Here is a 27,982-nt window from a genome sequence, read left to right as displayed (position 1 = left end):
TTTAGATTTAAGATTTTTGCTACTTGGTTAAATAAATATTTTGAAATAAAGTCCATTTCATTGAATAAATATATTTATTATATTGTAACATTGGTCAGCTTAACTTAGACTTTAGAGTATATACAACTAGCTATAAAACTATTTAATTCTAGAACACAGCCTTTGCCATTTCAATACGAAGTTACGCTGCGGTACAATTTCGGTTTTCATTTATTTTGTAAGCTTGAATCAACTCAAAACTCGAATCCAAGATGGCGTCACTCGTAAAAATAAATCCTTACTCATAAAAATTATTCTTAAACTTAACATACTTAATAAATACAATTCATTTTATCTGTGTCGTGAATCTCGATCGTTCGGTCATTTCAATACCGAATTCTTGATATAAATAATACAGCTTTGGAAATAACGAGTATTATAACAGATCTTATAGTGAGTTACACTGGACTAACTACTAAAAACCTACGTCCTAGGCTTGTAAAAAATGGTCTTGGTCCTATATTTTAGACCAAGAGCGTATGTAGGTCGGTGTGTTGTGACTTAGGTCTTGGTGCAAGTCTAGGCCTTCTTGATGTTCTCTCGGAGAGTGTTGAGCTGGTTCCACATCTCACTGGGCATGTCCTCTCCCACCTCCTCCGTGAAATACTTCTCTATGCATTCAGTCTAGAAGGAAAATACATTTTTATTGCTTTTACTAAAAAAAACAGTGTTTTTTACTTCAAATGTATGTTCAAAACGTAAACGGTGTTTTAGCCGGCCCTGTAGACGAACAATTTTATTGCGCAATATCATGTATTGCGTAATATTATTGACCGTCTAGGGTTGATATTGAACATCGCGCGCCTTCAATCTAATTGTCAAATAAACTGTTCAATAAAATTTAAGCGAGATATTGACAATAAAATTGCTCGTCTAGGGGCCAGCTTAAAAACAATAATTGCAAATTGCTCTAGCTGTAACAATTTTTTTGTGCATCTCAGTTTGCATTGCACTAACTTATTAGTATAATGACGACGTCATACCTCTTTAAGCCAGAAGTCTTTGGGTATGCTGAAGAGCTCGTCCATGTCGATGTCTCCCAGCCCGTCCGTGTTGAGTGCGCCGGGCGCGGGCACGTGGCCGAGGGGCGTGGTCACGTGGCACGGCTCGTCGTCGCACCGCCGCAGTACCCACTCCAGCACGCGCGAGTTCTCGCCGAAACCCGGCCAGAGGAACTTGCCCTGGGGATACCATTAATATTACAACTTTAATTACCTGCTATCGTAAAATTGCCTGTTTTGCATTTCGATTCGAACTATAGAAAACGTAAATTCGAAAGTAAACACTGAAGTCAGCGTAGGCAAAATGTTTAGTTGCGAAACTTGATCGTGCAGGAATACAAGCATGTTTGTTGAGAATATATCGATGACAGGCGTGAAAATAGTGTGTAGACAGCTGTTGTACGCGCGATTTTCATGCCAATAGTCATGTTACAGCTCCAATGCGCGCTAGACCTACGATCGTGTTATCTAAAGCGATATCTAGTACTGCTGCTAGGTGCTGTTTATGAATAAAATATTTAACAAATGCGATATTGGAACTACAGTTTCACGGCCATTCTCCGGTTTGGCATTATTTGCCTCATTACCGTTACCATTTTTTTTCTTCGCTAATTTGATTTAAACTCATTAAAATATGAAAGTAATGAAAGATACGAATACAATAATAAATTTGGCGTGGTACAGTTAATTATAGTTTTTTAGATAATAAGCCTTAAAATTTTTATGGGTACCTACGGTAATTAGACAAATGTAAAATTTTGTGTAACGGTAATCAAAAATCTAAAACATTATAGAAAAACACTGATTAATAAGTTGCACATGTATAATTGTCACAAAAGGGGTAGAATTAATGATGTCCTATACAACCATAACCTGCCAATAGTAAAAAATACACTTTCAAATAAAATCTGAAAAATGAGAAAATAACAACAAATATTGTTTTAATCGGTAGATATTTATTAAGATCCAGGTACGATGAACCTAAAAATAATTATATTCTAAATCTCTTTGGACAGAATAGCAACTCAAATGTAGCTCACAGCTTTTACAGCTCGAAATTTACTTATTTTTGTTTTCTCGTAATTTTACAAGTTCATCTCTATTTATGAACACTTATTTCCCGATTTTTTTTTTCTTTTTTTTGTCTTTTGTAATAAGCTCTAAAGTTTAACTCATTTCTCTTTTGAGTTTTCTTTATTTATTTATTTATTTATTAATACAGCAAGATGAAAAAAATTATAATTAAGTACTAACAGAAAAACCACGTAGGTTTAATGACGTAGTACAAGTTATCAGTTTACGTCTCTGTACGAAATTTTTAGAAGTAAGATGAGTGCATTCCAATGGTGTTACATATTTTGAAGAATAATATCTATGTCCCGAAAGAAAGTAAGATTTTAATTTATTTTTTATGTTAGAAGGAGTTTTGGTAGTTATTAATTCAGGTGGTAATTGATTTAATAAGCGCGGTATTAGGTATCTCGTCGTCCTCTCACCGTACACATTGCTCGCGCGCAGTGTACGGAGCCGGTTATGAGTGACGGCCCGCGTGCACACTGGATGTTCAATAGGATGTTTTAGGTCATCGTCAAAAAAGTATTCCTTTAGTAAATTATATTATATATATAGGGGTTCGCGGAAGACCAGGGACAGCGGCGACTGTCGCTGTCAAAACCTGAGCGGTCCCCTTTTCCTTATTTTTTGGCATTGCACTGCCATAAATATTATGTTGTTTAAATATGCAAATTTTGTTACTTTTATTTTAGGATAGTGCTTTCTTTGTTTTCACATTCTCTTATGTACACTTTTTTTTTCTCTTTTGTATTTTTTGTTTATTGTGGTTGTGTAATGTTAAAAATTGGAATAAAGATTTTTTTTTATTTTTTATTTTATCATATCGTGTACAGGTAAAACTTTACACTGTTTGAACAATAATTCCAAGCAGCCGTCGTTTGATTTAGATTTTAGAGGTAATATTGTTTTCAGGATTTTGACTTGCAATTTATAGATTTGGTTAAGATAAGTTGTATAAGTTCTCCCGTAGCTACTAAGGCCATATTGCACATACGATTCAGCTAGCGAGTGGTATAGGAGTATCTTAGTTTTAAGCGGGATACGGTTTTTCAAAATAGTAATGTTAGCAAAATATTGTCTTAATTTTTTTAATACGTGTTCGATATGGGATGACCTACAGAATTTGGTATCAATAATCAGTCCAAGGTATTTTTGACTACTGACGATATCAATTTTTGGGCAAGTACAAGTTCGTAAGGTGTCCGAGATATGGAGACAAGGGTGATTATGGGCTATGAGATTGACGGGGGTGGGGTCTTTTTTAAGGTAAGGTCCGATTGAAGCTTACCTATTGCTGTTTTAAGGTCTTTAGCTGCTGCCAATAGACATGTGTCATCTGCAAATTGGTAACACATGCAGTGTTTAATGCACCGGTGCATTGAGTAAACATAGGTCAGAAAGAACAGGGGTCCCAACATCGATCCCTGATGATTATAATAATCTATGAAAACCGCGAGAAAACTTCAATTGATAAAAAAGTACGTATCAGTTTTTCATACAACGGTAATTAGGAACATATGGTAATTAGTATACGGTAATTAGAAAAAGTTAGATTTTCTTGAAAAATTTTAAAAACCGACACAGTTTGCAATAACTTGCTTAGAGCAACGTACGTAGGCCAAATTACTTTCTAGATTAACATGATCAACATACAATCTTATTTAAAAATCAAGTAGCAAAATAAGATTACGGTAATTAGAAAAGTTCGTTACCAAACGCTACGGTAAGCAGATACTCTCGTGCTTCATCGGCGACACACACACTAACATTAACGACGCGGGACCGCTGATGGGCCGTGGAACACGCTAAGGAGAAGAGACCCGTGCACTTGTAATGTGCCAAATCCTGTTATTTTTGGATGGGCACCCGGAAACAGCATGCGTTACGGGAATTAGAATTTTTGATAGGACAAGCGATTATTTCATGATAACTATTTATAGGCTGGGCCTATTGAGTCGATATTTTCCAATGCGATAACTAATGAGCATTTAAAACGATGAATAGATCATGGTTAATATGTACATTTATAAAAATTACAAGCAAGTTTCGAGATCAAGTTGGCGTGGGGACACGTCACGGTAATGAGAAAAACATGATTTTTGAACACGACTTAAATTAATTTTGTCTGAATTACTTAAATTAGAAGCCTGTGTTTAAGTTTGTAGCTAGTTACGGATGCTATCTACCGTTTAAAAATATTGCATACTTGAATAAGATAATATTACAGAGTATACAAGCCCGGGACACTTAAAATTTGCTCTCCTGAGAATGGCCGTTCATAGAAACGTAAGTGTTTTTGAAGGGGTTATCAAGGTAAGTGTAGCACCAAATACCTGTTGGTCCTTCCTGAACCAGTTGACGTGGAAGATCTTGGGCATCTGCCGGCCGGGCCGCGGCAGCGACAGCCAGTGCTGCAGGTAGTCGCCGAAGTTGTAGCCGAAGAACGGTCGCATGGCGAACGGGTCGTGCATCACCACCTTACCCTGCAACACATTCATTTAAAGGTTGTTTATTAGTAAAGTAAATGTTTGGACAGCAAAAAGACAAACACATTTGTACTTTTTGTTGCATAAAACGAAGTAAAACACGTGAAATCCTAAGGGAGTGAAATAATTAATATTGCTAGCGTATACTCAGGTGAACTACAGCTTTTGTTGAGCCTACTGCCTACTGTCAGTGATTGTAACATCTTCTGAGCCAGTAGTGACTTATAATGATGATTTATATTTAAAACTGTACTTGTATAAGTTTTTGTCATTTTCCGAGCTGGATCTTTTGATTCTTTGTATGATCGAGAAGATCATTGTTTAGCAGATGATTGTTCAAGCTTGATGTATGCTTACCGCATGCTCAGCAGCGGCGGTGGCCTCGGAGCGCATGGCGGCGCCCATGAAGACGCCGTGCGCCCAGTCGCGCGCCTCCACCACGAGCGGCACACCCGCCGGCCGCCGCCCGCCCAGCAGGATGGCGGAGATGGGCACGCCCGCCGCGCTCTCCCACTCCGCGTCGATGATGGGGCACTGCTCCGCCGGCGAGCAGAACCTGCGGGATACAGCTTAGTCTAACTCGCTTTCTCACTATTCACAAACACCCAGCTAGAAAGTTTACTACGACTTTTAAATAGTCTGTAAGTATGTATATTCAGTGGTAGTGGTACACCACGACGCGTAAGTTAACGTGAGTTAGAATGAGACAAGACGTGATCCTCCACATCTCCATCGACATCCATATCTCATGTATGAGGTTAAAAGACGCCTAATAACAGAAATAAAAACTGATTTTTAATTTATCATTTTATTATTATTATTATCTTTGGCAATTATTGTATGTGCCGCGGACCCTTGTTGCGTAGACTGGTAGTCTAAATTTAGTGCTTGGCTTTTTTCTAGGCATAATCTTTTCTTCCCAAAGTAAAACAACTAACACTTTAGTTGAGACTGACCTTGAGTTGGGATGGGCGGCGGGGGTCTTGGTGTCGGGAGTCCAGGCCTGGCCGCGCCAGTCGGTGAGCGCGGGCGGAGCGGGGCCCATGCCCTCCCACCACACGCCCCCCTCCGGCGTCTCCGCCACGTTCGTGAACACCGTATTGCGGAACACCGTCGACATCGCTATCGGGTTCGTCGCCTCCGACGTACCTACGATTTTTGTATTTACGTTACTCGAGGTTTGCCGTTTGCAATGGTTGATAATATTCTTTAAATGTTCAGGTTAGTAACAGACAAAGAAATATATTTGCTAAAGCAATTATTTCTTCTATTTCATGACAGAGCGAAACACACATTACACTGTATGGTTGTATTATGTATAGAAGCAATGTAAAATGACTAGCTTATCAAACGAATAGCCATGATTTTATAACATCATAACTTATCATAATAACACTTTAAATTCTGTGCCATTCATAAAATAATTGTTTAAGCAAATCACCTGGAGCGACTCCGAAGAAGCCGTTCTCGGGGTTGATGGCTCGCAGCACGCCGTCGTCGTCGAACCTCATCCAGGCGATGTCGTCGCCCACGCACTCCACCTTGTAGCCCGGCAGGCTCGGTGTCATCATCGCCAGGTTGGTCTTGCCGCACGCCGACGGGAACGCCGCCGCGATGTAGCGTTTGCGACCCTTGGGGTCCGTTATGCCCACGATCTGGAAAGGTTAGGGGGGTTAGAAGTGGGATTACAGTGTATCGGCATGTGTTTGTATAGGTAATCCAAGATGCCGAAGGATTTTTTGATAATAGATCATTATCAACCAGTTACAAAAGAACGTTATTTACTCTATCGGTACTCTTTAAAATAATAAATATTTTTCATAATATTTACCAGCATATGCTCGGCCAGCCAGCCCTCCCGGCGCGCGATGACGGAGCCCAGCCGCAGCGCGAAACACTTCTTGCCCAGCAGACTGTTACCGCCGTAACCGCTGCCTGCACATAGAGTAGGTATTTTGCAATTAATAAACTGGATTCGGTATAGACCATAAACACGAAAACATGACCTTGAAAAAAAGCCTGACCACAACAATGCGTTACGATAGTCGACAACGTATCGAAAAAAAATGCGTGGAAGTCCGCTCGTATAACGGACTCTCCGGAAAAGCGTCATACATGACGTTTAGCGCGACACAGTTTTTTTGCGATGCGCAATTGCAACGTAATGTTTGTATGTATGTATAGTCAACGAATTAAACATATAACGCAAACGAACAAAATAAACATACAAATTACATTGGGTATGCGATTGCTTCAATTACATTTATTGAGTACATGTCACTTACCATAGCTGACAATTTCGTTGTCAGCGGGCCTGTGGAGTATGATGGTGCGGGCGGGGTCGCAGGGCCAGCCCGCCGTGCCGCCGCCCACGCCCACAGAGTGCAGACACCGCACGAACTGCTCGTCCTTGCGCAGCTGTTCCAGGACCTTGCTCCCTGCAGAGAGGACACACAAATATAGATAACCAAACATATCATCACTAAGAGGACATTCTAGTTTTAGGTATTGTATTGGATTAGGTTAACTTAAAAGGCTCCTAGTGCGAAGGTATACTATTTAAACGGAAGATCGAGATTTTAAACTTGTTGAGAAGTGCCATAAACGTGAATTTCGTTACAAATCGTTGTACCTCTTGAACAGACTCGTAACAAGAGAACCGTTAATTTTAACCGTTAATTTTTATATTTAAAGAGAAGAAGAAGAGTTTTCTGGCTAAGTTACTCGGTAAGATCAAAATTATTAAAGATTGACGCTCTTATAATATATTAATATACTTATTGTACTATGGAATACTGAAATTAATAATAATATCTATGGACGCTTCACACCACGTCAGTCTGGCCCTGTGGTAAGTACCTGAAGGACTAGTGTTACAGGTACCAGACAGCGGAAATATATTTAATACTTTTATACTATACTTATATTTAAGATTTTTATTAAATGATACACATATTTAATACACATCCATGACCCAGGAACTTTGAAAACTTTTTGTTCCGTCGGCGGGACTCGAACCTGCGACCCCCAGCTTGAGCTACCAACGCGCTAACCACTGAGCCACAGAGGTCGTCAAATTAAAGGACAAACTCACCGATCCTGGTCATGACGCGCATGGAGTAGGCGACGTAGGCGGAGTCCGTCACCTCCACGCCGATCTTCGACAGCGGCGACCCCAGCGGACCCATCGAGAACGGGATCACGTACATCGTGCGACCTGCACACACAGTTCTCATATATATTTAAACTCCTGCTCGTACATTTTTTTTGTTATGAATATGGTGTATACCATGTTTCTTAACCATGATAGCGTAAAAAAGAAGAGTCGCTTGGGCTACTATAGGTAATTAGGGGCGTTGAGGAAGGCGTAGAAGAGAACTTTCGTTACGATTGTATCGTGATTCGTGGCGGAAGTTATAATGATTGTCTTTCATACCCAAAATGTCGAACGTTGCCACCCCTAGCGGTGCACTTAGGGCTGACACTCACCTTTCATGCAGCCGGGGAAGCGCTCCTGCACGGCGGCGTCGTAGTCGTGCGGCGCGATGTAGTTGCCGAGCGCGGAGCGGGCGCCGGCGCGCGCGGCCGGCACCACGTCGCGCTCGCGCTCGCTGCAGATGAACGTGCGCGACTCCACGCGCGCCACGTCCGCCGGGTCCGTGCGCGTCAGCCAGCTGGAACACGGTGCTCGCTACAATACCATAGCTACACGAAATACTGAGTAATATTATGCCGTACCCCGGGACTGGGACGGGTTCCGGGGTGCGAACTCCGACTGTTTCCGCTCGTATGGAGACAGACGCCTCGACCCGTGGGTGGTGATCATAACAAAATCTAAAGCTACTATTTTAGGTTTTGCTCCTCCTGGAAACCCATTTATACACGAAAAATATATGTCAGTAGATCGGAATAGTCGGCGCTCGCTAGCTACGTACAGCAGTAGACGGCGATAGACTGAAAATGAGTAACTCACCAGTTGTCATACTGCGGCAGCGGGCGCACGGTGCCCTGCTGGCGCATGAGCAGCAGCAGCGCCGCCGCCTCCGCCTCCGAGCCGTCGCACACGTGCACGTGCTCCGGCTCGCACAGCGCCGCGCTGCGCTCCACGAACGCGCGCACCTGCCGCACACACACACACACGTTATACACACATATCTATAGCATGGAACAATGTAGTGTAGACCAGCAGCAGCTACTCGATTAGGTTACTTCTTGGGCAAACCCGAGTTCCTTTTAAAAGTATTCTACAGTAATCTCTGGTTGCAGAAATTCATGTATATCGCTCTCGGGCTTTCGATGTGTCATAGAAAGTTTACTTAAATAAATCAAGAGAACTGCCTGTTGCGTAAAAGGAGTCTGAGGGATCATGGTAGCGGTGATGAGGGCTCACCTTCGGCGACAGGGCGGCGAGCTGCGGCAGCTTGTGTCCGCGCAGCGCCGTCACGTGCGCCGCGCGGTTGCACGCCAGCGCCGCCTGCGCCGCTGCCGCACATCTACACCCACAGACAAACATACAATATGTTAAATTTAATAAAATAATAATGGTATTAGCGGAGTTGTGCAATGGGCGCATTGACGGGCGAACTATATTTAACCACTAGATATCACTGCTTAGCTTAATTACTAGCGTAACTTTGGTGTTAGATATCCTACTAATATTATAAAAGCGAAAGTTTGTTTGGATGCATAGATGTATGGATGTTTGTTACTCTTTCACGCAAAAACTACTGAACGGTTTTTAATGAAACTTTACAATAATATAGCTTATACATCAGAATAACACATAGGCTACAATTTTAACCGACTTTCAAAATGGGGGAGGTGTTATGTTCGTTTTCTTATGTTCAACGATTACTCCGCCGTTTGTTAACCGATTTTCAAAATTTTTCTTTTGGTATGTAGGGTATCATCCCAATTTGGTATTATGTTCACAAAAGTGGTGATCTGATGAGGGATCCATAAGTAATCGAGGGAACTCCTCAAAATTTATAGGGAAATATGTGGTGACTTCGGTTTCGTGAGAAGTATTCTAAGCATATGCTACCAACAAATAAGATTTTGCACCGAAGTATACCTGGTATACTGTGGTTCGGAAGGTGCTGAGAGAACTGATTCTTTATAGATACAAGTTTGGGAGTTTCGGCGTTGTTTTAAGAACAGAAAGCATATGCTACTATGCAAATTACATTCATCATCAACATCATCATCATCATCACTACCATATTATTGGTACTTTTCATAGTCTTTTAGATCGAGACTCGAGTTTGTCAAGCGATAATTAAAAAAAATCTATACCTACCTAATATTATAAACCTAAAGAGTATATGTTTGCTTGAAAGGAATCGGAGGAACTACAGGTCCGATTTAAAATCTTATTTCAGTGTTAGATATCTCATTTATCGAGTAAGACTATAGGCTAAGACTAATACGACCGAAGAAACTCAGAAAAATGTGGAAAAAACAGGGGAAATATTAGAAATTACGAACTACTGGAGCAATTTTTATGGCAATATTTGGCACAGATACAGAGTAGACCAAGTGAAGGGAGTAGGGACATAAGAGCTATTTTTATGGGAAAATGTACGGTTTCCTTAAAAATCCTAATAAATATGATAATTATGATTATTTTTGGCAATAAATAATAATAAATATAATTATTATTTATTGCCAATTTAAAGTTCCAGTTCCAGTCCTTATCATTGTAAAGGAGTCGGTGTCGTGGTGCCCTATTTAAATCGACGAGAAACAAAAGATACAAACTTATCTTGTTACCAAATGTATAAAATTTCAATTTTTGGTGTGAACAGAATAATCGCCTTATACGAATAGTTGCCAACTGAATGGCATCCTTTTACTATGTGAATGGCAAGGTAGTTCTTGCAAATAGCAATCCAAGGTGGCCATTTATTTTGTGTCTTCCGGACATGTCCCGATTTTGAATAGCGTTTATTAAATTCATATTTTTATAAGGAATTAATTGTTGTTATTTTCTTTTGCGTATAACATAGAACTAGAAGAATAAAAATCGTAACGAGAAAAAAGCTCACGGTGTCAAATTATTAATTAATAAAAATATTTTAAGTCGATAAATTGGCCATTCCATAATAAATCTATAAGTAAGTTAATTAAAATCTTTATTTATTTCTTACGTTTAACAATTCTGAGATATTTATTTAATTATCCAACAGCACACCAGCTAAATTAGTATCAGCCTACAGTGACCCACTGTTGGGCAAAGGCCCACCAGCTACTACACCAGCTAAGTACTTAACCAAATATTGTGAACAATAAAGAAAGCACCGAGATAATCGAAGGACCTTCAATCCAGCAGCCTGTATCTTGTACGAAGGTGCAAGGTGCTGCTACGCTTTAGGCTAACATCAGCAGGAAGAAATCGTAAGAAAATTAATCAAAGTTATTAGATATTTAAGTCACGAATATCATTTGATTTGCTGAGACAATTGAACGAAGTATTTCTAAAAGATCTTAAAGCCCTAAAATTCTAGTTAAAACAGTACCGCAGGAAAATATTAAAAGTGAGAACTTACTGTTCCGTCCTCCTCACGTAATCTTCGGGGATAGTTTTGTAGTGCAGCATTTTATTAGAATATAACGTATTGAAATGGCCTAAATACTTTAATGGTAATGAAAAATTAAATTGAAAAAGCTAAATTTTATCCAAATTACTGAAGCTGAAGAGAAATAGCAGCCACCGGTAGAATCTTATTTTGAGGAACCTGTCACCCATTTAATATGGTAACTGAGCCTAAACTATCAAACGCTATAATGCGATTTGACCGGCGCGCGCGCGCTATATATCGGAGGAGTGTGCGCACGGCGCGCGCCGATTGGTCGGCGGCGGGGGCGCGGCGCTACGTCACACTTATGTTTTGAACCGACTCCGCAAACAAAGAAATGAGTGGTACTCGTTGCTGATGCAACTGATGAAAGCCTGATGGCTTTACGTGCAGGCTGTTGCATCACTTTGGTCACACGAGGACGCATACAACTGCAGTTTCTTAGGGGGGTATTACATTATCATTTATATTGGATCATTTATATGATCATACTATATATGATCCAATATATATGATCATTTGATCATATCTGCATATTACATTATCATATTTCATTGATCCTATTTTACGTCATATGTGGTTTCAATAGCCAATGGAGAGCGCTAAAATTGACAGGTCAGGGTTACTAGATCTCAGAGAATTCGATTTGTCAAAAGACATCGTCATTTTTAATATGGCTTGTTTCTTGTTATTTCAGCAAGATTATCCAAGTATATAATTAGAAAAATAATTACATTACATTATTTGAAACATATTAACGAAAAAGAAATTAAAAACTCTTTTTTATATTAAATAACTGGCAACACCTATTTCTATGACCGTATTGGATCCAATCTCTCAGCAAATGTCAAAAATCTATGATCAAGGAAGAAATTAATCATATGTCTATATTACATTATCCAATATAATTGACTCAATGATCTCGGATCCAATATATATGATAATCTAATATCCCCCTTAGAAATAAGTGATTTTGCCTAAATTCAAGATTGATAAAAAGTTTTAGCTCCAAATAAAATACAGAGCCTCAGCCTCCTTTATTAACATAGATGAGGTATATTAGATTCTTTAAATGAATAATAATATTATTATTATTATTCATTCAAAGAACCTAAAAGTCTATAGAAATATAAAAATTAAAATTATTTTTAAATTTTTTTAGTCTCGCTAAAACTCTAGCTAGCGGCTAAACCGATTTGGCTTATTTAAGCCTTAAAATATTCATGGAAGGCCAGGGAAGATCTTTAGGAGGGATGTCAATTGTGATACGAAATTCACCGGGTCATCTTAATAACACTAAAATGATATCATAATATTTAATTTTGTACGTTTAACTAAAATTCTATAATAGTTTATACAGGCTGTTGGATAATAATTTTCCGATTTCGTGATGTGCTTATACGTATAATATCTATGTTATGTTTATTAGTATATGTATGTGATACTTTAAGTTAATTATTGTTATAGCCAGTTGCCTGTTGATTGACCTCTGTGATTGGAGCAGAAAATGGCCACATGACGTTTGCGGCTGAATTATTGCATCACATTCAATTCCACTCATTACATGTTTTTATTAGACCTAGTAAACAGAACTTTTAATAATAAATATGTTTTTCTTTTGATCTGGACAAAAACAGTTTTATTTGTTTTCTATTAAATAGCATGACTGGCGAGACATGATCAATACTTAAGGGTAGGTTATTCCTACCCTTAAGTATTAATTAACCCCTTAAGGGTAGGTTAATTCACGTTTCTAGAATGAGTAATTTTTAAAGAAAGCGTCATTAAAAAAAACTGAAAAATATAAACATGTATAGATACATCTTTTAACTAGTGACTTTTAGGTTAGAAACACAATACAGATAGTTTTACTCGATAAAAAAAAATCCGAAACAACCTCGATTTTAAAAACATTTTGAGTTTTATAGGACTTACAGGGACTCAATCAAAAAATAATTTGGATAGTTCGATTACTATTAAAACTTTACAGGGAAATGTACGGATACATGTTTAGTTATACTATTTTTTATCTAAGTAAAAAGGTTTTTTCTCCTATTTCGCCCTATCATGGACGCGGCGAGCGTCGTAACCGCCACTGTACAAGGCGCGCTGATATGAATGTTATTTTAATGTCATTTACGTCGATATTCGCACTGACAGACATCGACCTGCTAATTTAGGAATAACCTCCCCTTAAGGAGAGTACTCGGTACTCGATTCTCATTATGTAATAAAATTAGGTAAGTACTTAATTTTTTACCAAATTTTCCTTTAAATAAATGAATCATGGACACTTAGTAAATTACTATGCGGCCCGCGCGGGGCGCACCGTTGGGTTTGGTTTGGGTTTGTTTTGGGTTGTGTAAATAATTATTTAAATTTAAGATACATTTACTCAGTAATCAATTGATATTATTTCAATATTTTTTTCAACTAATATATTATAGCCAAATATCACGTCCTCGAGTATGTCATGCTGTAGAGTCTATTGACGTTGTTAAAAGGGCAATCGCGAAATTGTTTATTATAAAAGTGACCAAAGTCAATAATACCATAGGTAAGTAGTTACATACAATTTAAGGTACAATAAAAACATTTTAGGAAACGAATGCCCTTGAAGTAAATAGGAAAAATGTTGTAAGTATTTTAGTTGGTATCCATTATAAGCATAACAATAATACACTTGAATTTGATAAAATAAAAAAATATATGTGACACGTTTTAAATAGAATATATTGAATACAATCTTTTAAACCAAGGCCAAAAAAATGCAGTAACATAACCGCTCACTTTCACTATCTATTAACAGAATAGAACTATGTATTTATTTTTTCGAATACCTACGTTTAGCACAATAAGTACCTAATTTTTAAAATTCTTTGTATAAGTAATAATAATAATCAATGAAATGTTATTTTATATTGTTTCAGTTGTTATATTAAATTTGATTATTTTATTAATTTTATTATGTATTTTAGCTTATAGCTTATTTATAGCTTAATTAATATTATGATTATCTTGTATCTTTGCCAGTGTTGTGTCACCTATAAGTAATAAAAGTATATAGTAAGTGCATGTATCAGGATTGTTTAATTATTTGTAGTATTGTCTAATACATGTGCGCAGGTATCCTTTTTATTAAAAATATGAATAAATAAACTTAAACCTGAATATACTATACAGGCTGTAACAAAACTAAGAGACAATACTTTAGGGTGTGTATAGGGTACCCATATCGAGTTCGCTGTGAATGTATCAGCGCTGAAAGAGAAACTTTTTTTTACCTTTGTATGGGAAAATTCATGACGCTCGGGCGCTTGCCCATACAAATTACCAAAAAATTGCTCTTTTAGCGCTGCTACTTTCACAGAGAACTCTAAAAGGGACACATACAAACCCTAAAGTATTATCATTTAGGTTTTTATACCTTTTAAAGAAAATCACATCGAGTTTGTTTGTCCTCAAAAGCTTCGTAGGCTAGTTTGTATATAAGGGCATAATAATTGCTAAAGCCAGCAGGCTTTAGCAATGCTACTATAATGCGTTTGCTACAGCCACAGCCCACAGCCTACCTCGCCGCGGCGCTCTCCGTCGCGTCGGCCGATATTTCACATATTTGTTAAATTGAACTTACGTAAGAAACCTGATCAACCTGATCGTAGGCGCGGGTGTCAGTTCGATGAATTAATTATTACTATGAAGCAGATAAAGGTTACAACTTACATACCTGCTTTTGAATACTTGATAGGCAATAAAAATCTAACTGGCAGTATCCTTCGTCCCATAAACGAGTAGGCCCCACAAAGTTCTATAGTCAGTTACGAGATGATTTAAAAAATTAGACGCAGTAACTATTAATTCCGGTCAGATAAATGGTAATTTTTACGTGTTAGACTTTGCGCCTATTGTATTTATCGCCGGTCAAGGAAACCATTATCGAGGTGTCCAGAGTTCAGCCCGGACCGGAGTCAGAGGCCGAGACAATTAATTATTGCTAATGAGCATCTAAAAGATAGGTACATCCTAGTAAACAGTTTCATTTAGAACAGGCGCTGTTTACAAAAATAAAAATAGTTAAATATTAGTTACACGACAGTTACAATATGTTAAATATTATGAAAAAAGAAGCCCGCTAGTGGTAGTTAAGGTAACCTACTTGAGTTTTCACCAACCTTTTTATTGTGTAGCTAAAGAAGCGTTGGTGAAAATAAAAATGAAAAACTTAGAGATACGTGACGTTTAAAGACGTTAAAAATTGACCATAAGATTCGTAGCTGCTCCCAAAAGGACAGGTTTACAAAAATCGGATCGCGCGGTCACCCTACATTTTAAATCACTCGTGTAACGTTTTAGCGCGCGGTTTTTTTCCAAAAAATGTTCCTTCCTGTTTTTACTAAGTAACAGATAAAGTCGATACTATTTGACCGAAAATATTAGCTGTTTGGAGCTCGACTTCGGACTTTGATTAGTGTTTTGTTGTTAATTGGGGTTTAAACTAGTTAGATTAGGTAATCCGTTGCGTAAACAAAGAGGCAATATAAAGATCTATACACAAGATGTTAGTGTAAACACCGTTATCCTTGAAACCATCAAATGAGCCCGTCCAACCATCAAAAAATCAGTCTTCATATCCATACAAATTGCCGATCCGGACATTCGTACATTGGGTATGAAGACGGCTTTTTTTTTTTTTTGGGTTCCCAGCATTGTTCTCATAGAAAAAGTTGTACATTTTGACGGGCTCATTTGATGGTTTCAAGGATAACGTTGTTTACACTAACACACTGTATAGCTAGCTATGTACAACTAGAGACATTGGTGTATAAGCAGATGGTGGACCTACGTAGTTCGGTTGGATTACCTATATCAGGTCCAGAGGTCAGAGGTTGACTTGACATAACTCGGCCAAATAACCATCCACCACCCTTATAGTTTCGGTCTGTCCGTCCGTCTGTCTGTCTGTCAGCGGTTTTACACAGTTACTAGAGGACCTACAAAGCTGTAATTTGGCACGAATGCACATAATAATGATGCCGACAAAATGGAACATGAAACCTAAAAAAATTTCTTTTATGGTACCTTAACTACACAGAAAGCTGGGATGAATTAATTTTCGCGGCACCCCATCGTGTAGGGTGTTGTTGGATAGGTTTTAAGGGATCCGTTGTGAAATATTAAGTTTTAAAGTGAAAAAAATCGTTAGAGTCCAGTGCCCCCCCCCCCCTTCTACCAGCTAAACGGTTGCTTCCTGAATTGTGACAAAATACACGGGAGTAGGAAATATGCTGAATTTAAAAGGAAAACTATCACGGCTAAGAAGACTTCATGAGTTATTGAATAATAGGTGGTAATAGTCGATCAACTAAAACAATGTATTCGGCGAAGTATGCAGGAACTTTTCGTTAAAATTGCTTTGGAAATAACCGAGATGATGTTGTTAATAGTGTAAAATACGTTATAAATGTAAATTATATTGACCATACAAAAATAATAAAAAGAAAATAGCTGTACTACGGAACCATATATTGTGCGTGGCCCGACACGCACTTGGCCGGTTTTTTGGTTTATGTTTGATCAAAAAAATTGGATTTGAGTACTATGGATGTAGCCTGAAGTTATTGTATTCGATCTTTTGATGCTGTTTAGCTCTACTATTTTTACAATTTATTATGGTAACTATTATAATATTAATAAATTGTGATATCTGGATACAATGAGCTGTGTTGACGAGACGGATCTCTTATCGAGTGATGTCGCGACACGGCGCCGGGTGTCGTGATCCCGGGCTGTGTTCGACACGACTCTGCATTATTTTGCACGACTAACAACGTTGCACACGGTTTGGTCTGGTGCAAATCTTTTTTTCTTTGAGGAAAAGCCTCTTATAATCCCTCCGTGGTCTAATGGTATAGAGCTAGGCTCTTGGCTCGGAGGTCGTGGGTTCGATTCCCGCGTTAGAAACATGTTATTTCCAAGTTTGGTTAGGACAATGCAGGCTGATCACCTGATTGTCTGACAAGTAAGATGATCCATGCGTCGGATGGGCATGTAAAAAGTCGGACCTGCGCCTGATCTCTCGCCAGTCGTGTCGGTCTTCCGTCCCACTTATGAGAGTAAAGGAATAGAGAGTGCTCGTGTGTACTGCGCACACACTTGGGCACTATAAAATAACTCCTGCGTAGCTGGCCGGACACCGTCACCGAAACCGGTGTGGGAGCTATTATTATTATTATCCTGAGTTCCTACCAGCGAGTATGCCTGAATACTGTGCCGAAAACAATGGTTCCTCAAGGACAATGCTGACTAAAAAGTAAAAATTCTGTGTTGTCCTACTCGACTCTGCAAGTTAAAACTCCGCAAGTTGCAACACTTGAAAAACTAAGGGATCCCGGATCCTACACTTGTACAGTTTTTTATTTGGAGATTTGGGGTGGTAGAGTCCAGGTTTTCGTTGGGAAAAAGCATTCACGCATCCCCGGCGGTCTAAGGAGGGCCACCAAGATATGTGGGACTCCCCGGGGTGGTGAAGGCTGGCCCGGGCATACCAACTAAAACCCACAGATTGCTGAATAGTTAATACGTAACCCCAACGGTATTCAGCTGCTCTTCTGCTTTAGACAGAGCCACGGGATACGCGGAATACAACTGCGACCACCGTGGTAGAGTTCCTAAGAGCTTACAATATGACTGTTGTCAGGCAACTATTGCCTAATACTTTTACAATCGGTAAAATTTTCCTTGTTTACTCGTAAGTGGTACGTGTTATAGCAACAGCGGGCGCTATCAGCGATGATGAAACAGGGGGCGTGTGTAGCGCCGAGCCCCCGCGATACGGGGACCTCTGCCCCGCACCGGCCCCCGCACCGCCCCGCGACCGCCCCCGCGCCTATCAAGGCGTAAACATGTCGATGGAAAACGCCGACAGGACTGGTTCTACGGCCGCGGCGGTTGCCAGCAGTTAGCAACAAATGTATATATAATATCTTGATCGCGTTAAGGAGTACTCAGTACAACATTTGGACACTACAATCTACATCTACTGGAGATAGAGATTGTAGAGTCATTAAACCATTTCGACTCGTGTGTGACTTACTAGATTTACTAGCCATTTAATGTTAATGGTTTACTGGAGATGTTATTAGAGCTTAAGCGTATAATGTAGATCTTAGCAATTTCACCGATGTCAGAAAACAGTTATATTTTAAGGAATAATTGTTCAGCTATCTGGCAATTGGTCACATGCATTTAGAGATTGTGTTTTGTGGATTAAAAAGATAAAGTAAACTTAATAGCTCTTACCTTTTTGTTAGTCTTGTTAATATGAGCACCATTTTGTAGTTTCAAACCTGAAAAAAAAACAATGTACAAAAATAAATCAAGGGCAGATTTGTCGGCGATAAGGGCGCTATATAGATAGTAAGTACTGTAAATATAGAGATTGGTACCTAGATAAAGAAAGATATCGAGTCACTAATATAATATTCAGCTAAAATGAAAAACTATTAGAATATTATAATATTTAAACGACCAGACGAATGCTTGGCGGTCCTCTTTTTAAAATCTCCTAGCGCCATCTGTACGTTTCTTGCGCACAAAGATAACCGCTGTTAATTTAAATTATCACCATTATTAATAAGTTATAAGTTATAACAGTAGTTAGTTGGCCATTAAGGACGATTTATGTTGGCTTTATAATAATCTTAGATATTTTTAATAATCTGCAACTTCGATTAGCCAACAATTAACCTAATTCACTATTTGTTCCACATTTAGCTCACCTGGACTTAAGGACCCATTCACTGCATTAAAATATATAACAAATAATATCTCACAATAACAGATACGGTTTGCGTATGTCGAGTTGTGTATCGAGACAATATCTGCCAATGTTTATATACCCCCGGCTGTTTTCGACGCGTGACGTACATCTCTTAACCTCAATACTTTTCCGATGATAAACTGTTTGGTACATCCTTACTGATCAGAGGCTACTGCAACCCCTATCGCTGACAGCGCTGCTAGCAAAGACTCGACTGCTCTATTAGCTCTATAGACTAACACACAGATCGATACCTAAACGAAGTGTCAGTTCATTACTTAGTACAAGCAAAATATAGCAGCTTTTAGTACGAGTTACACCAAGTTCGCAATACAAACTACTGGGTCCAACTGATTTTGGATTACACATAGCACACGGCGCCGCAGCGGCAGCATTTCACGCAGTAGAGAATTTAATAAGCTTTAATTTCATCATAGAATATTTTCTGCTACAACGCATAGTTTTTTAATTATTGGCGAAGACCAAAAATTTAGACCTTTGTGTCGTCCCCCCGTCCCCCCCCCCCCTTTGTTTCAGAAACTCTGTTCATTGTTGGTGTCGTGATTGCTGTTTGTTGCGGTCAGTTTACTCAGTTTCAACGCGAGCCACATCGCCTTAGTGACTTGTGCAAATTACTTCAAAACATAAATACATCTTATCTGTGTTTAATAAGTTTATATAAATAATTATGTAAAAACTAGCTGTTGCCCGCGACTTCGTCCGCGTTAGTATAGTAGATCACATCCCAAGTATTATTTATTGTACAAAAATATTCAATGTACAGCATTGACTTTCCTACGATTTTATTATATTATATAGATTATACAGATGTTCCGCGCGGCTTCGCTTGCGTAATTTAGGAATTTCACGCGACCGTACATTTTTCCGCAAAAAAATAGCCTATGTCCCTTAACGTGGTCTATTCTTCATGTTTGCTCCAGTAGTTCTTAAGAATCTTAAGATAATAAGCAATTTCATATAATTTTCCCCGTTTTTTCAACATTTTCCTCTATTTCTTCGCTCCTATTAGTCATAGAATAATAAAATATAGCCTATGGCCTTTCTCAATAAATAGGCCATCTAAAACTAAAAGATTTTTTTAAATCGGACCAGTAGTTCCTGAGATTAGCGCGTTCAAATAAGCCCTTTCATATAATTTCCCCCGTTTTTTTCACATTTTCCACTATTTCTTCGCTCCTATTAGTTTTAGCGTGATCAAATATAGCTTGTAGCCTTCCTCAATCAATGGGCTATATAACACTGAAAGAAATTTTCAAATCGGACCAGTAGTTCCTGAGATTTGCGCGTTCAAATAAGCACTTTCAAATAATTTCCCCCCGTTTTTTCCACATTTTCCTCTATTTCTTAGTTTCTATTAGTCTTAGCGTGATAAAATATAGCCTATAGCCTTCCTCGATAAATGGGCTATCTAACACTGAAAGAATTTTTTAAATCGGACTAGTAGTTCCTGAGATTAGCGCGTTCAAACAAACAAACAAACAAACAAACTAACAAAGTCTGCAAAATTATAATATTAGTATAGATAATCCGCACTGCTTGGAGTTGAACCTTACGTAGGCGCACGTAACGTTGTACGCGGATTACAACATCGCTTCTGCTTGTTTACAGGAGACCTTACACAGCTACCTATGTTTAGGGTTTCGTATTAAATTTTCATTTCTCGACCGTGATTTTAACGTTGTCAGAAAAATATCGTTTCAGCTACTTGTTTGCAGGCGACCACTCACAGCCACGTCTCTACTTTTTAGTTGCGAATGCCAATGTGATGGTGGTAGAAATGGTTGGACCGCTTAATGGAAATTATCTCGGTTGTTGCAATATTTTTACACTATCTTCATGTAATACCTCGATCGTGGGAATGGCAGACACAATAGATTTTCAATTGTTATGCGACAGCCGGGGCAGTTTGGGGATTGATGGGTTAAGTTGATTTTTCCCCTCGATTGAGATAGATAAAGTCGATCTTGTGATCATATTTTATCGTCAAATTTATTTTTGTATTGGAATCAGATACAATTGATAGAGTACTTATAGATACAGTGACATAGCGGAGGCCGAGCCGCGGGGGGCCGACACGACCGCTTGTATCTTGCCCGAGAGCAGGCACTATCAGCAGATACGCGGAACTGCGAAAATAACATCACATCTAATTGTTTGTAAACAACTTGCTAGCATAAAGAACTCTAGCGTCCATGGAACAAGAAGCCGCAATAATAAGGAATTATTTTTTATTACTCGTAGTAGCCGATGTCGTTTTTCGTGGTCTACTCTATTATCTAAAAGATAACCCGTCTACTTGTGGAGCTACTTATACTGACATAAATACAAACACCTATCTAAAAATATTTTCTGACATAAATCGATACAAATATTACAAATGCAATGTTATTTAAAACGTAGAATAGTTTTCTTAGTAAACTTAAAACTAATTTAGATGCAACAAAATTTCAGACAACATTTCAGATCTCGAAATCTCAAATTATAATAATTAGTAATTACAGGTACCCAAGATCCAAAGTCAACAGCTTGCAACTGTTGACTTTTTAATTTGATCCCTTAAGCACGAGTTTTCCTGTGGACACAGTGATTCTAATTTTATTTTTACGATTTTAATTAAACGAGTTGACAAACAATTTAATATTTATATTCAGGGGTTGCTGAATCCGCTGAATCAGTCATTAGATACGCGTTAATTTCGCAGCCATCTATTGAAAATGTCAAATGAATAATAAGTTGTGTTTTTACTACTAAGTACTACCTAATTAAGATATGCATACTAATATTATAAATGCGAAAGTGTGTCTGTCTGTTACCTGTTCACGCCCAAACCACTGAACCGATTTTGCTGAAATTTGGTATGGCGATACTTTGAGTTTCGGAAAAGGACATAGGATACTTTTTATCCCGGTTCTTGCGCGATAAACGAATAATGGCGCAACGGAGTATAACCTAACAAGGTCTGCTTGTCGTTGTCTGGCACGTAAGAAAAGCGATCGGACAGAGACAGCGAACTATAGAAAACGAAACCTTTATGACCTAGCATGGGTATAATTTGAATTTTTGTGGGTCGCGGTCGGAAAGTCACTATGGGGCCTAGTGTGCGACACGATGCTTTTGTATTCCAGGAACCTGGGTAAATCCCAGACGCAGATAAATAATAGGAGTGCCGTAAGCGTTTATTGGGCCTATACTGTATACTGTATTATAGTGATAACCCTGTGGGGATCTCGCTGATGCAAGCGCCCCCGCCCGCCGCGCGCCCGCCATGCGGACTCCGAGGGACGTTAAGAGCTGTGACGTCAGCACCTCTCTCTAGCTCTATATCGGTGTAAAACATTGAAAGGTTATCAGTTACCACCCAATGATAATATATCAGATTCTGATTATTTTATTGTTTTTTTTTTCTCTATTTATAGATATCTTTTTTTTTCATCTCGAAAATATTGATGGTTTCCGCGCGGTACTAAAACATTTGAGAAAACATTGGAAAGTTTTACAAACAAAACTAGATTACTGTTTATCTGTCTAGTTTCTGTGGTATGGTGCGTAAATACATACATAGTTGTTACGTATTTACGCACACACAGTCGCAGTACGCACGAACATTATGCGCTCATTATGCACCGATATCGCATCTAATGAGGGAAATCGGACATCACCTAAATACACCTAACAATACCGCAGTTTCTTCATCCTACGTAGCCGACTGAATGTTTGTGTTAAAGTTAAGATCTAAGTAAGTAGTAGGTAAGTACTACAAAGGTAGAGACTAGAGAGTAGAATTCCTAGACCCTGAAATCTGGGACTACGCGCGCGGTATATGTTTGTTGTGTCTAAATGTCACTTGTTTACCTACAAAGAGAAGAAAATATTTTGATTTAGTCCTTTTTTGACGTTTAGAACTCAGTAAAAGTGGTAAGTGGTAATTCTCGCGTGGTACGTGCGCAATGACCACGCTTCAACTATTTACAAAGATAATAATATATGTATAGATCAATACCAAAGATACGATACAGGAAAGATCCGGCTTATCACTTTTCTTAGCAATTTTGTTCAAAAGTGGAACACCGGATCCGTCTTCGATTCCCGGATTTGTTAGTGTGGCTATGTGTGGTAAGTGGTAACTCACGCGTGGTGTGCGGTCGGTCGCCACGCTCTGCGGGTCGCGTGCGGGGCTGCGGGCCGCCGGAGCGCTACTGTGGCCCACCACACCACCTCCCCCTACTGCCACAACTCTTTCGACGCAAAAACTTGAAAGGTTTGACTTAATTGCATTGGAAATGTCGCGTCCTTGTTGATGTAATTTGGAGCTCGATCTGTTTATTGAAAACGAGATGTTGCTCGCAACTCCGTTGCGACGAAATGTATGGCGAGGGAGACATCGTCCGTGACATACGAGTAAACTACCCTGTGTTACTATCCCGGGATAGTAACACAGGGTAGTGCAACGGAGTTGCAAAGCAACATCTCGTTTTCAATAAACAGATCGAGCTCCAAATTACATCAACTATTCTAAGCCGATCGTTATGAAATTCGATATTGAGATTCTGTTTGAGTCCCGGGACTCAAACAGAATCTCAATATCGAATTTCATAACGATCGGTTTAGAATAGTTTGAGCATGAGGAGGTAAGAGACAGACAAACACTCGCATGGACTAATTGAGGGATATAAGCAGCAGTCAATGTATATGTAACTCTATCGTAAACACCAATTTCTCGCGTCGCGCGTCGCTAGGATCTTAATACTTATGAATCCAATCGCCCAGTGAGAGCAGTATCAGACCTTATATTATACATATAATGATCAGAAAACCTCGCCCAGTGAGAGCAAGACTAGAATCTAGCAAGAGCACCCCGCACCTAACAAAGCAGCAAACATAACAAACAGCTACAAAAACATATTCAATCATCAAACAATGAATCTGTAATTTGACTTTACGTGTGCAGTAATAATAATTATATTTATCTTTCGGGGGTAGGACGACCGTAACGGACCGACGACGCCCGCGCTGATAGCACAGGCTAGAAGACTCAATTTGATATCAGTTTACTAGGCGATATGATGTAACGAAAGCCCGACATGTCACATTTGACCTAGCCGCTTAAAATTAGCCTCATTAATGATAAAAACATCTACAAAGTTTTATACTGCGTGAAATTTTAATTGTTGTTTTCGCGCTGTAGAATGATGCTATCTTAGTGGTGCAATAGATTTGTAATGTTTTTTTTTATTCAAATCATAAATATAATTCAGCCGGTAGCCTAGTAAGCGAATGATTCTGCTTGGAAAAGTCGAAAGCAGAAATTTTGACTTTGGTACCTTGTTTAGACTAGTTAGGAGATAAACATACAAAAAGTCCTGACCCCTCCGAGGTGAGCCCTATGGAGGGGGGGCAAAGAAGGTCCCGTTTTTTGGTTTTTTGCTTACTCATCATAAACGGTGCTCATAGCGAGGCAATGATTGGAGATAGATACAAAGTGTAAAGGACGAAGTAGTAGAGAATTTAATTAGCTTTTATTATGTAGTAGAAGAGAATTTCGTACGAAGCACCGTTTTTGATGAGTAAGCAAAAAACCAAAAAACTGGACCTTCTTTGCCCCCCCCCCCCCCCCCCCCTCCCCCTCAGGCTCACCTCGGAGGGGTCAGGACTTTTAGTATGTTTATCTCCTAACTACTCTAAACAAAGTATCAAAGTTAAAATTTCTGCTTTCGACTTTTCCAAGCAGACCCCCATTTTGGGCATTCGTTTACTAGGCTACGGGTGCTAGCCGCTCGCGCCTATCTGCATAAATGTTGCCCTAGTACGTCATACAAAATATTTTCAATTTTCAAAACATTACTTACATGATTCAATAGTACTACTACTTATAGCATCGTTCGCTGCGGGAAAACAACTAGAGATAAAACATTGTACAATAATAATGTCTGTGTACACATCCCTTTTCTAATTAGGTATCTCTAATACCTAATTAGAAAAGGGTTAGAACTAAGAAGGATCCAGTAAAAACAACCTTTCACCTATCTACGTCCTACCTACAACCTACATCTATAAAATTAACTACAATATTGACATCTCAAGCTAAACGGAATACTCTGAGCATCATAAAGTTAATATACCTAGCGGAATAGAGCAACAATCTCGAGCTGTCAAACGAAACCAAAATTGTTTTTTATCTGTGTGAAAAATATGTCTACGTATACACTTACACAAGCATTCATTGAACATGAATTCAATGAGATTAAATTGTCAACGTGCGGCACGTGCCGACTGGACGTCAAAAAAAGAGTGCTGCTGTCATGTATCACACGTCTCTTTTTACCACGCAGTGTTACTGATAGTGACATCTCTCTTGCTCAGGCCTTTGTTTCTCTATTCTGCTAGGTATATTAACTTTATGCTGAGCATAAATGCAATAGCATGACGGTTGAACAGCCGCATTCTACAGCTTTTTAGAAAATCGGCGTGAAATTGATCGATGGGTTTCGCTAGCTAGAGTAATGCTACAGAATATAAAATGTACTGCGGTTTTTAGGTAACTTTAACTATGACAAACTACTGCAGATGTCAAAGATTATATCGGCGTCGTCTTTGCAACTCCCAATAGGGGGCTCTACCTCTATCTGATTGTATTTACTCTATAAATCACTCACCGAGCAGAGGCGACCGCGGCCGGACGGACTCTGCCGTGACCCCGCTACCGAACACCACAATATTATTGCTGTGACCTATGACATAACTGACAGAACTGACAGAACTGGTCCGACGGCTCAGCGAGAGCGGTCACGCGCAAAAATATCCGTGCACACAGCACATGGCGCCCAATTCCGGCTTCAATAATCAAGAACACATAACTTATATTTAACAATAATTAATTAATCGAACTCGCGTCGAACTATTAAGGTAGGTAATGGTATAATTACGATCTGATAATAATTAGAACTAGAGCGACCAGTGCGAACTGTACATGTGCCAAAAACTACGTTGGTTAGCCGCCAACGCACTTTTGAACCAGAGTTAGATGCTATATGACCAGATAATACCGAAAATATGATTATGTCTGTAAAAGACATCCGAGAATCGAATTTTGACTAATCTATTCCATACGGCTCCTTCGCGAAGTTATTTTAAGATAAGAAGCAAAGTATTAAGATAGTAGAGTAAGTTGATGCACAGCCTGCCTAGCATACGCCAACGAGTCTCACTCTACATGTTTTCTCGATGTTTGATGGTTTGTCTCTTCATCTCTATTGACCCTAGCATGACAAACATTTTTTCTCAAGTAGATCTATCATCGAAATAACACATTTTTATAGAGTTTTGTCGAGATAATTGCGAGATTTTGACATTATGAGACGAGTAGTTTTTAATTATCTCGAGAGTGAGATATCTCGTTGGCGTATGCTAGGCAGGCTGGAGGCTCATATGTTAATTGTTATCGAGTCTACAAGAGTAGACATAAAAATGCATAATACTCAAGTTAAATTACAAATGTACTTTTATAAAAAATTATTATGGATACCAAATACGATGCGATTTCGAAATTATACGACCAACCACGGATCGCCTATCGGATGATACTATTGGTACATCTCGCGAGATATTTCCTCATTCCAAATCGACAATATGATAATTCTCGTCAATAAGTTTATTAATAGCTCGCAAGTCGCAGATAATTCAAACTCTGTCATACACTATTATAATTTATTGCATTGTGTCAGAGGAAACTTTGACTACTTTTCTAATATCCCCTTTGGTAAAAAACAACACTTTTTCTAAAATTTCAATGTCGATTCGCGAAAAATGGATAGAAAACGAAGTTGCATTGCAATTAAACTAGTACTTAATTATAAAAATTATTAAGAGAAGAAAACATGAGGACTTACAAGTCAGACCGTAGACGACGCGCGAGTCGCAACAGATCATGGACTGGATTCTGCAAGCTGCTGGCTCGATGTTGCGACAAGACAGCACGGGCCGCGGCTATTATTTCCGTCTTAAACTGGAATTTTAAAAACATTATGTTATTTAAAAGTAATAATAAAATTACGGAACTGTTTAATTACAGATAAAAGCTGGGTTTTTTTCCTAGCTGATTTTAAATAAAATACCAGATTTTGCCCGCAACTCCGTTGCGCCTAAATTTGTATATCGCGCGGGAACCGTACATTTTTCTGGCATAAAAAGCACCCTTAGTCCTTTCCCGGGACTCATAAAATATAATATAGTCTATACTTTGGTATACATAGATATTTCAGCAGAATCGGTTCAGCGGTGTGGTCGTGAAGTAGCCTCCCACAGGCCACAGCCCACAGATGTTATCAGCAAAATATTTATAGTCGAGGCTCTACAATCTCACATACTCCTGGAGCCCCCGACCGGGCCTGGGCAGACAAAGGCCCGCAAATCCTACAGTTAGACCATTCTAAATATATCGCATCAAAGTGGCCCGCACAGGGAGATTTACGCAGCGGCTCGCAAGTGCGGTGTGGGGGGCGGGGCGGGGCGCGGGGGAGGGGTCACACAATGGCGCACCTGTCGCGTCTCACGTATTGTCCGGTGCAGCCACAAAGGATCTGTCGATCAAAGGTATCGGGCTGCCCACGACCGGCTGTTATAGGGGTGCACTAGTATTAGGGGTCAGTGGGAACTGATAACAAATTGGATATAATGATAACTACATATCACAGCCGATAATAAGGTAGCAAGGTGTCTCTAGGCTCGATGTTGGACGTACCAAGTCAGGCATTGACAACCCCAAATCTTGCCTGAATAGGGCTCTATTGCATTTTGTGTTGTTTACACTACTATCTATAGCACCAATTAAGGAAACTGATGTACGTTTAAGAACAAAATATGAAAACACCATTTATCGTACGGAACCCGCTCAACTATATAAAAATGGAATATGGAAATGGTACAATTTAACAGAGGAGTAAATATCGTCGGGAGTTATCCTGTAGG

The 27,982-nt window shown here is 39.1% G+C and overlaps 1 protein-coding gene across 2 annotated transcripts; it reads right to left on the bottom strand.

Annotated features, from left to right (window-relative positions):
• Positions 1–55: 55 nt before the first annotated feature.
• Positions 56–19,037, bottom strand: LOC121730562 (phosphoenolpyruvate carboxykinase [GTP]-like). 2 transcript variants are annotated; one of them, XM_042119679.1, is made up of 14 exons: positions 18,957–19,037; positions 18,478–18,524; positions 8,991–9,093; positions 8,574–8,719; positions 8,090–8,274; positions 7,695–7,817; positions 6,886–7,038; positions 6,432–6,535; positions 6,042–6,255; positions 5,557–5,749; positions 4,958–5,156; positions 4,448–4,597; positions 1,023–1,220; positions 56–663 (listed from the first exon to the last, which is right to left on the bottom strand). In XM_042119679.1, exons 2-14 carry the CDS (start codon positions 18,507–18,509, stop codon positions 559–561), a joined length of 1,905 nt encoding a protein of 634 aa, XP_041975613.1. In that variant the 5' UTR covers positions 18,510–18,524; positions 18,957–19,037; the 3' UTR covers positions 56–558. The 2 variants fall into 2 exon arrangements, with proteins under 2 accessions (XP_041975613.1, XP_041975605.1); XM_042119671.1 differs by lacking the exons at positions 18,478–18,524; positions 18,957–19,037 and adding an exon at positions 11,149–11,391.
• Between the last annotated feature and the right edge of the window lie 8,945 nt (positions 19,038–27,982).

The sequence above is a fragment of the Aricia agestis genome, chromosome 1 (assembly GCF_905147365.1).
Source record: "Aricia agestis chromosome 1, ilAriAges1.1, whole genome shotgun sequence".
Classification (NCBI taxonomy): domain Eukaryota; kingdom Metazoa; phylum Arthropoda; class Insecta; order Lepidoptera; family Lycaenidae; genus Aricia; species Aricia agestis.
The sequence above is the reverse complement of the archived record's forward strand: the minus strand, read 5'-3'. Positions and strand labels throughout refer to the sequence as shown.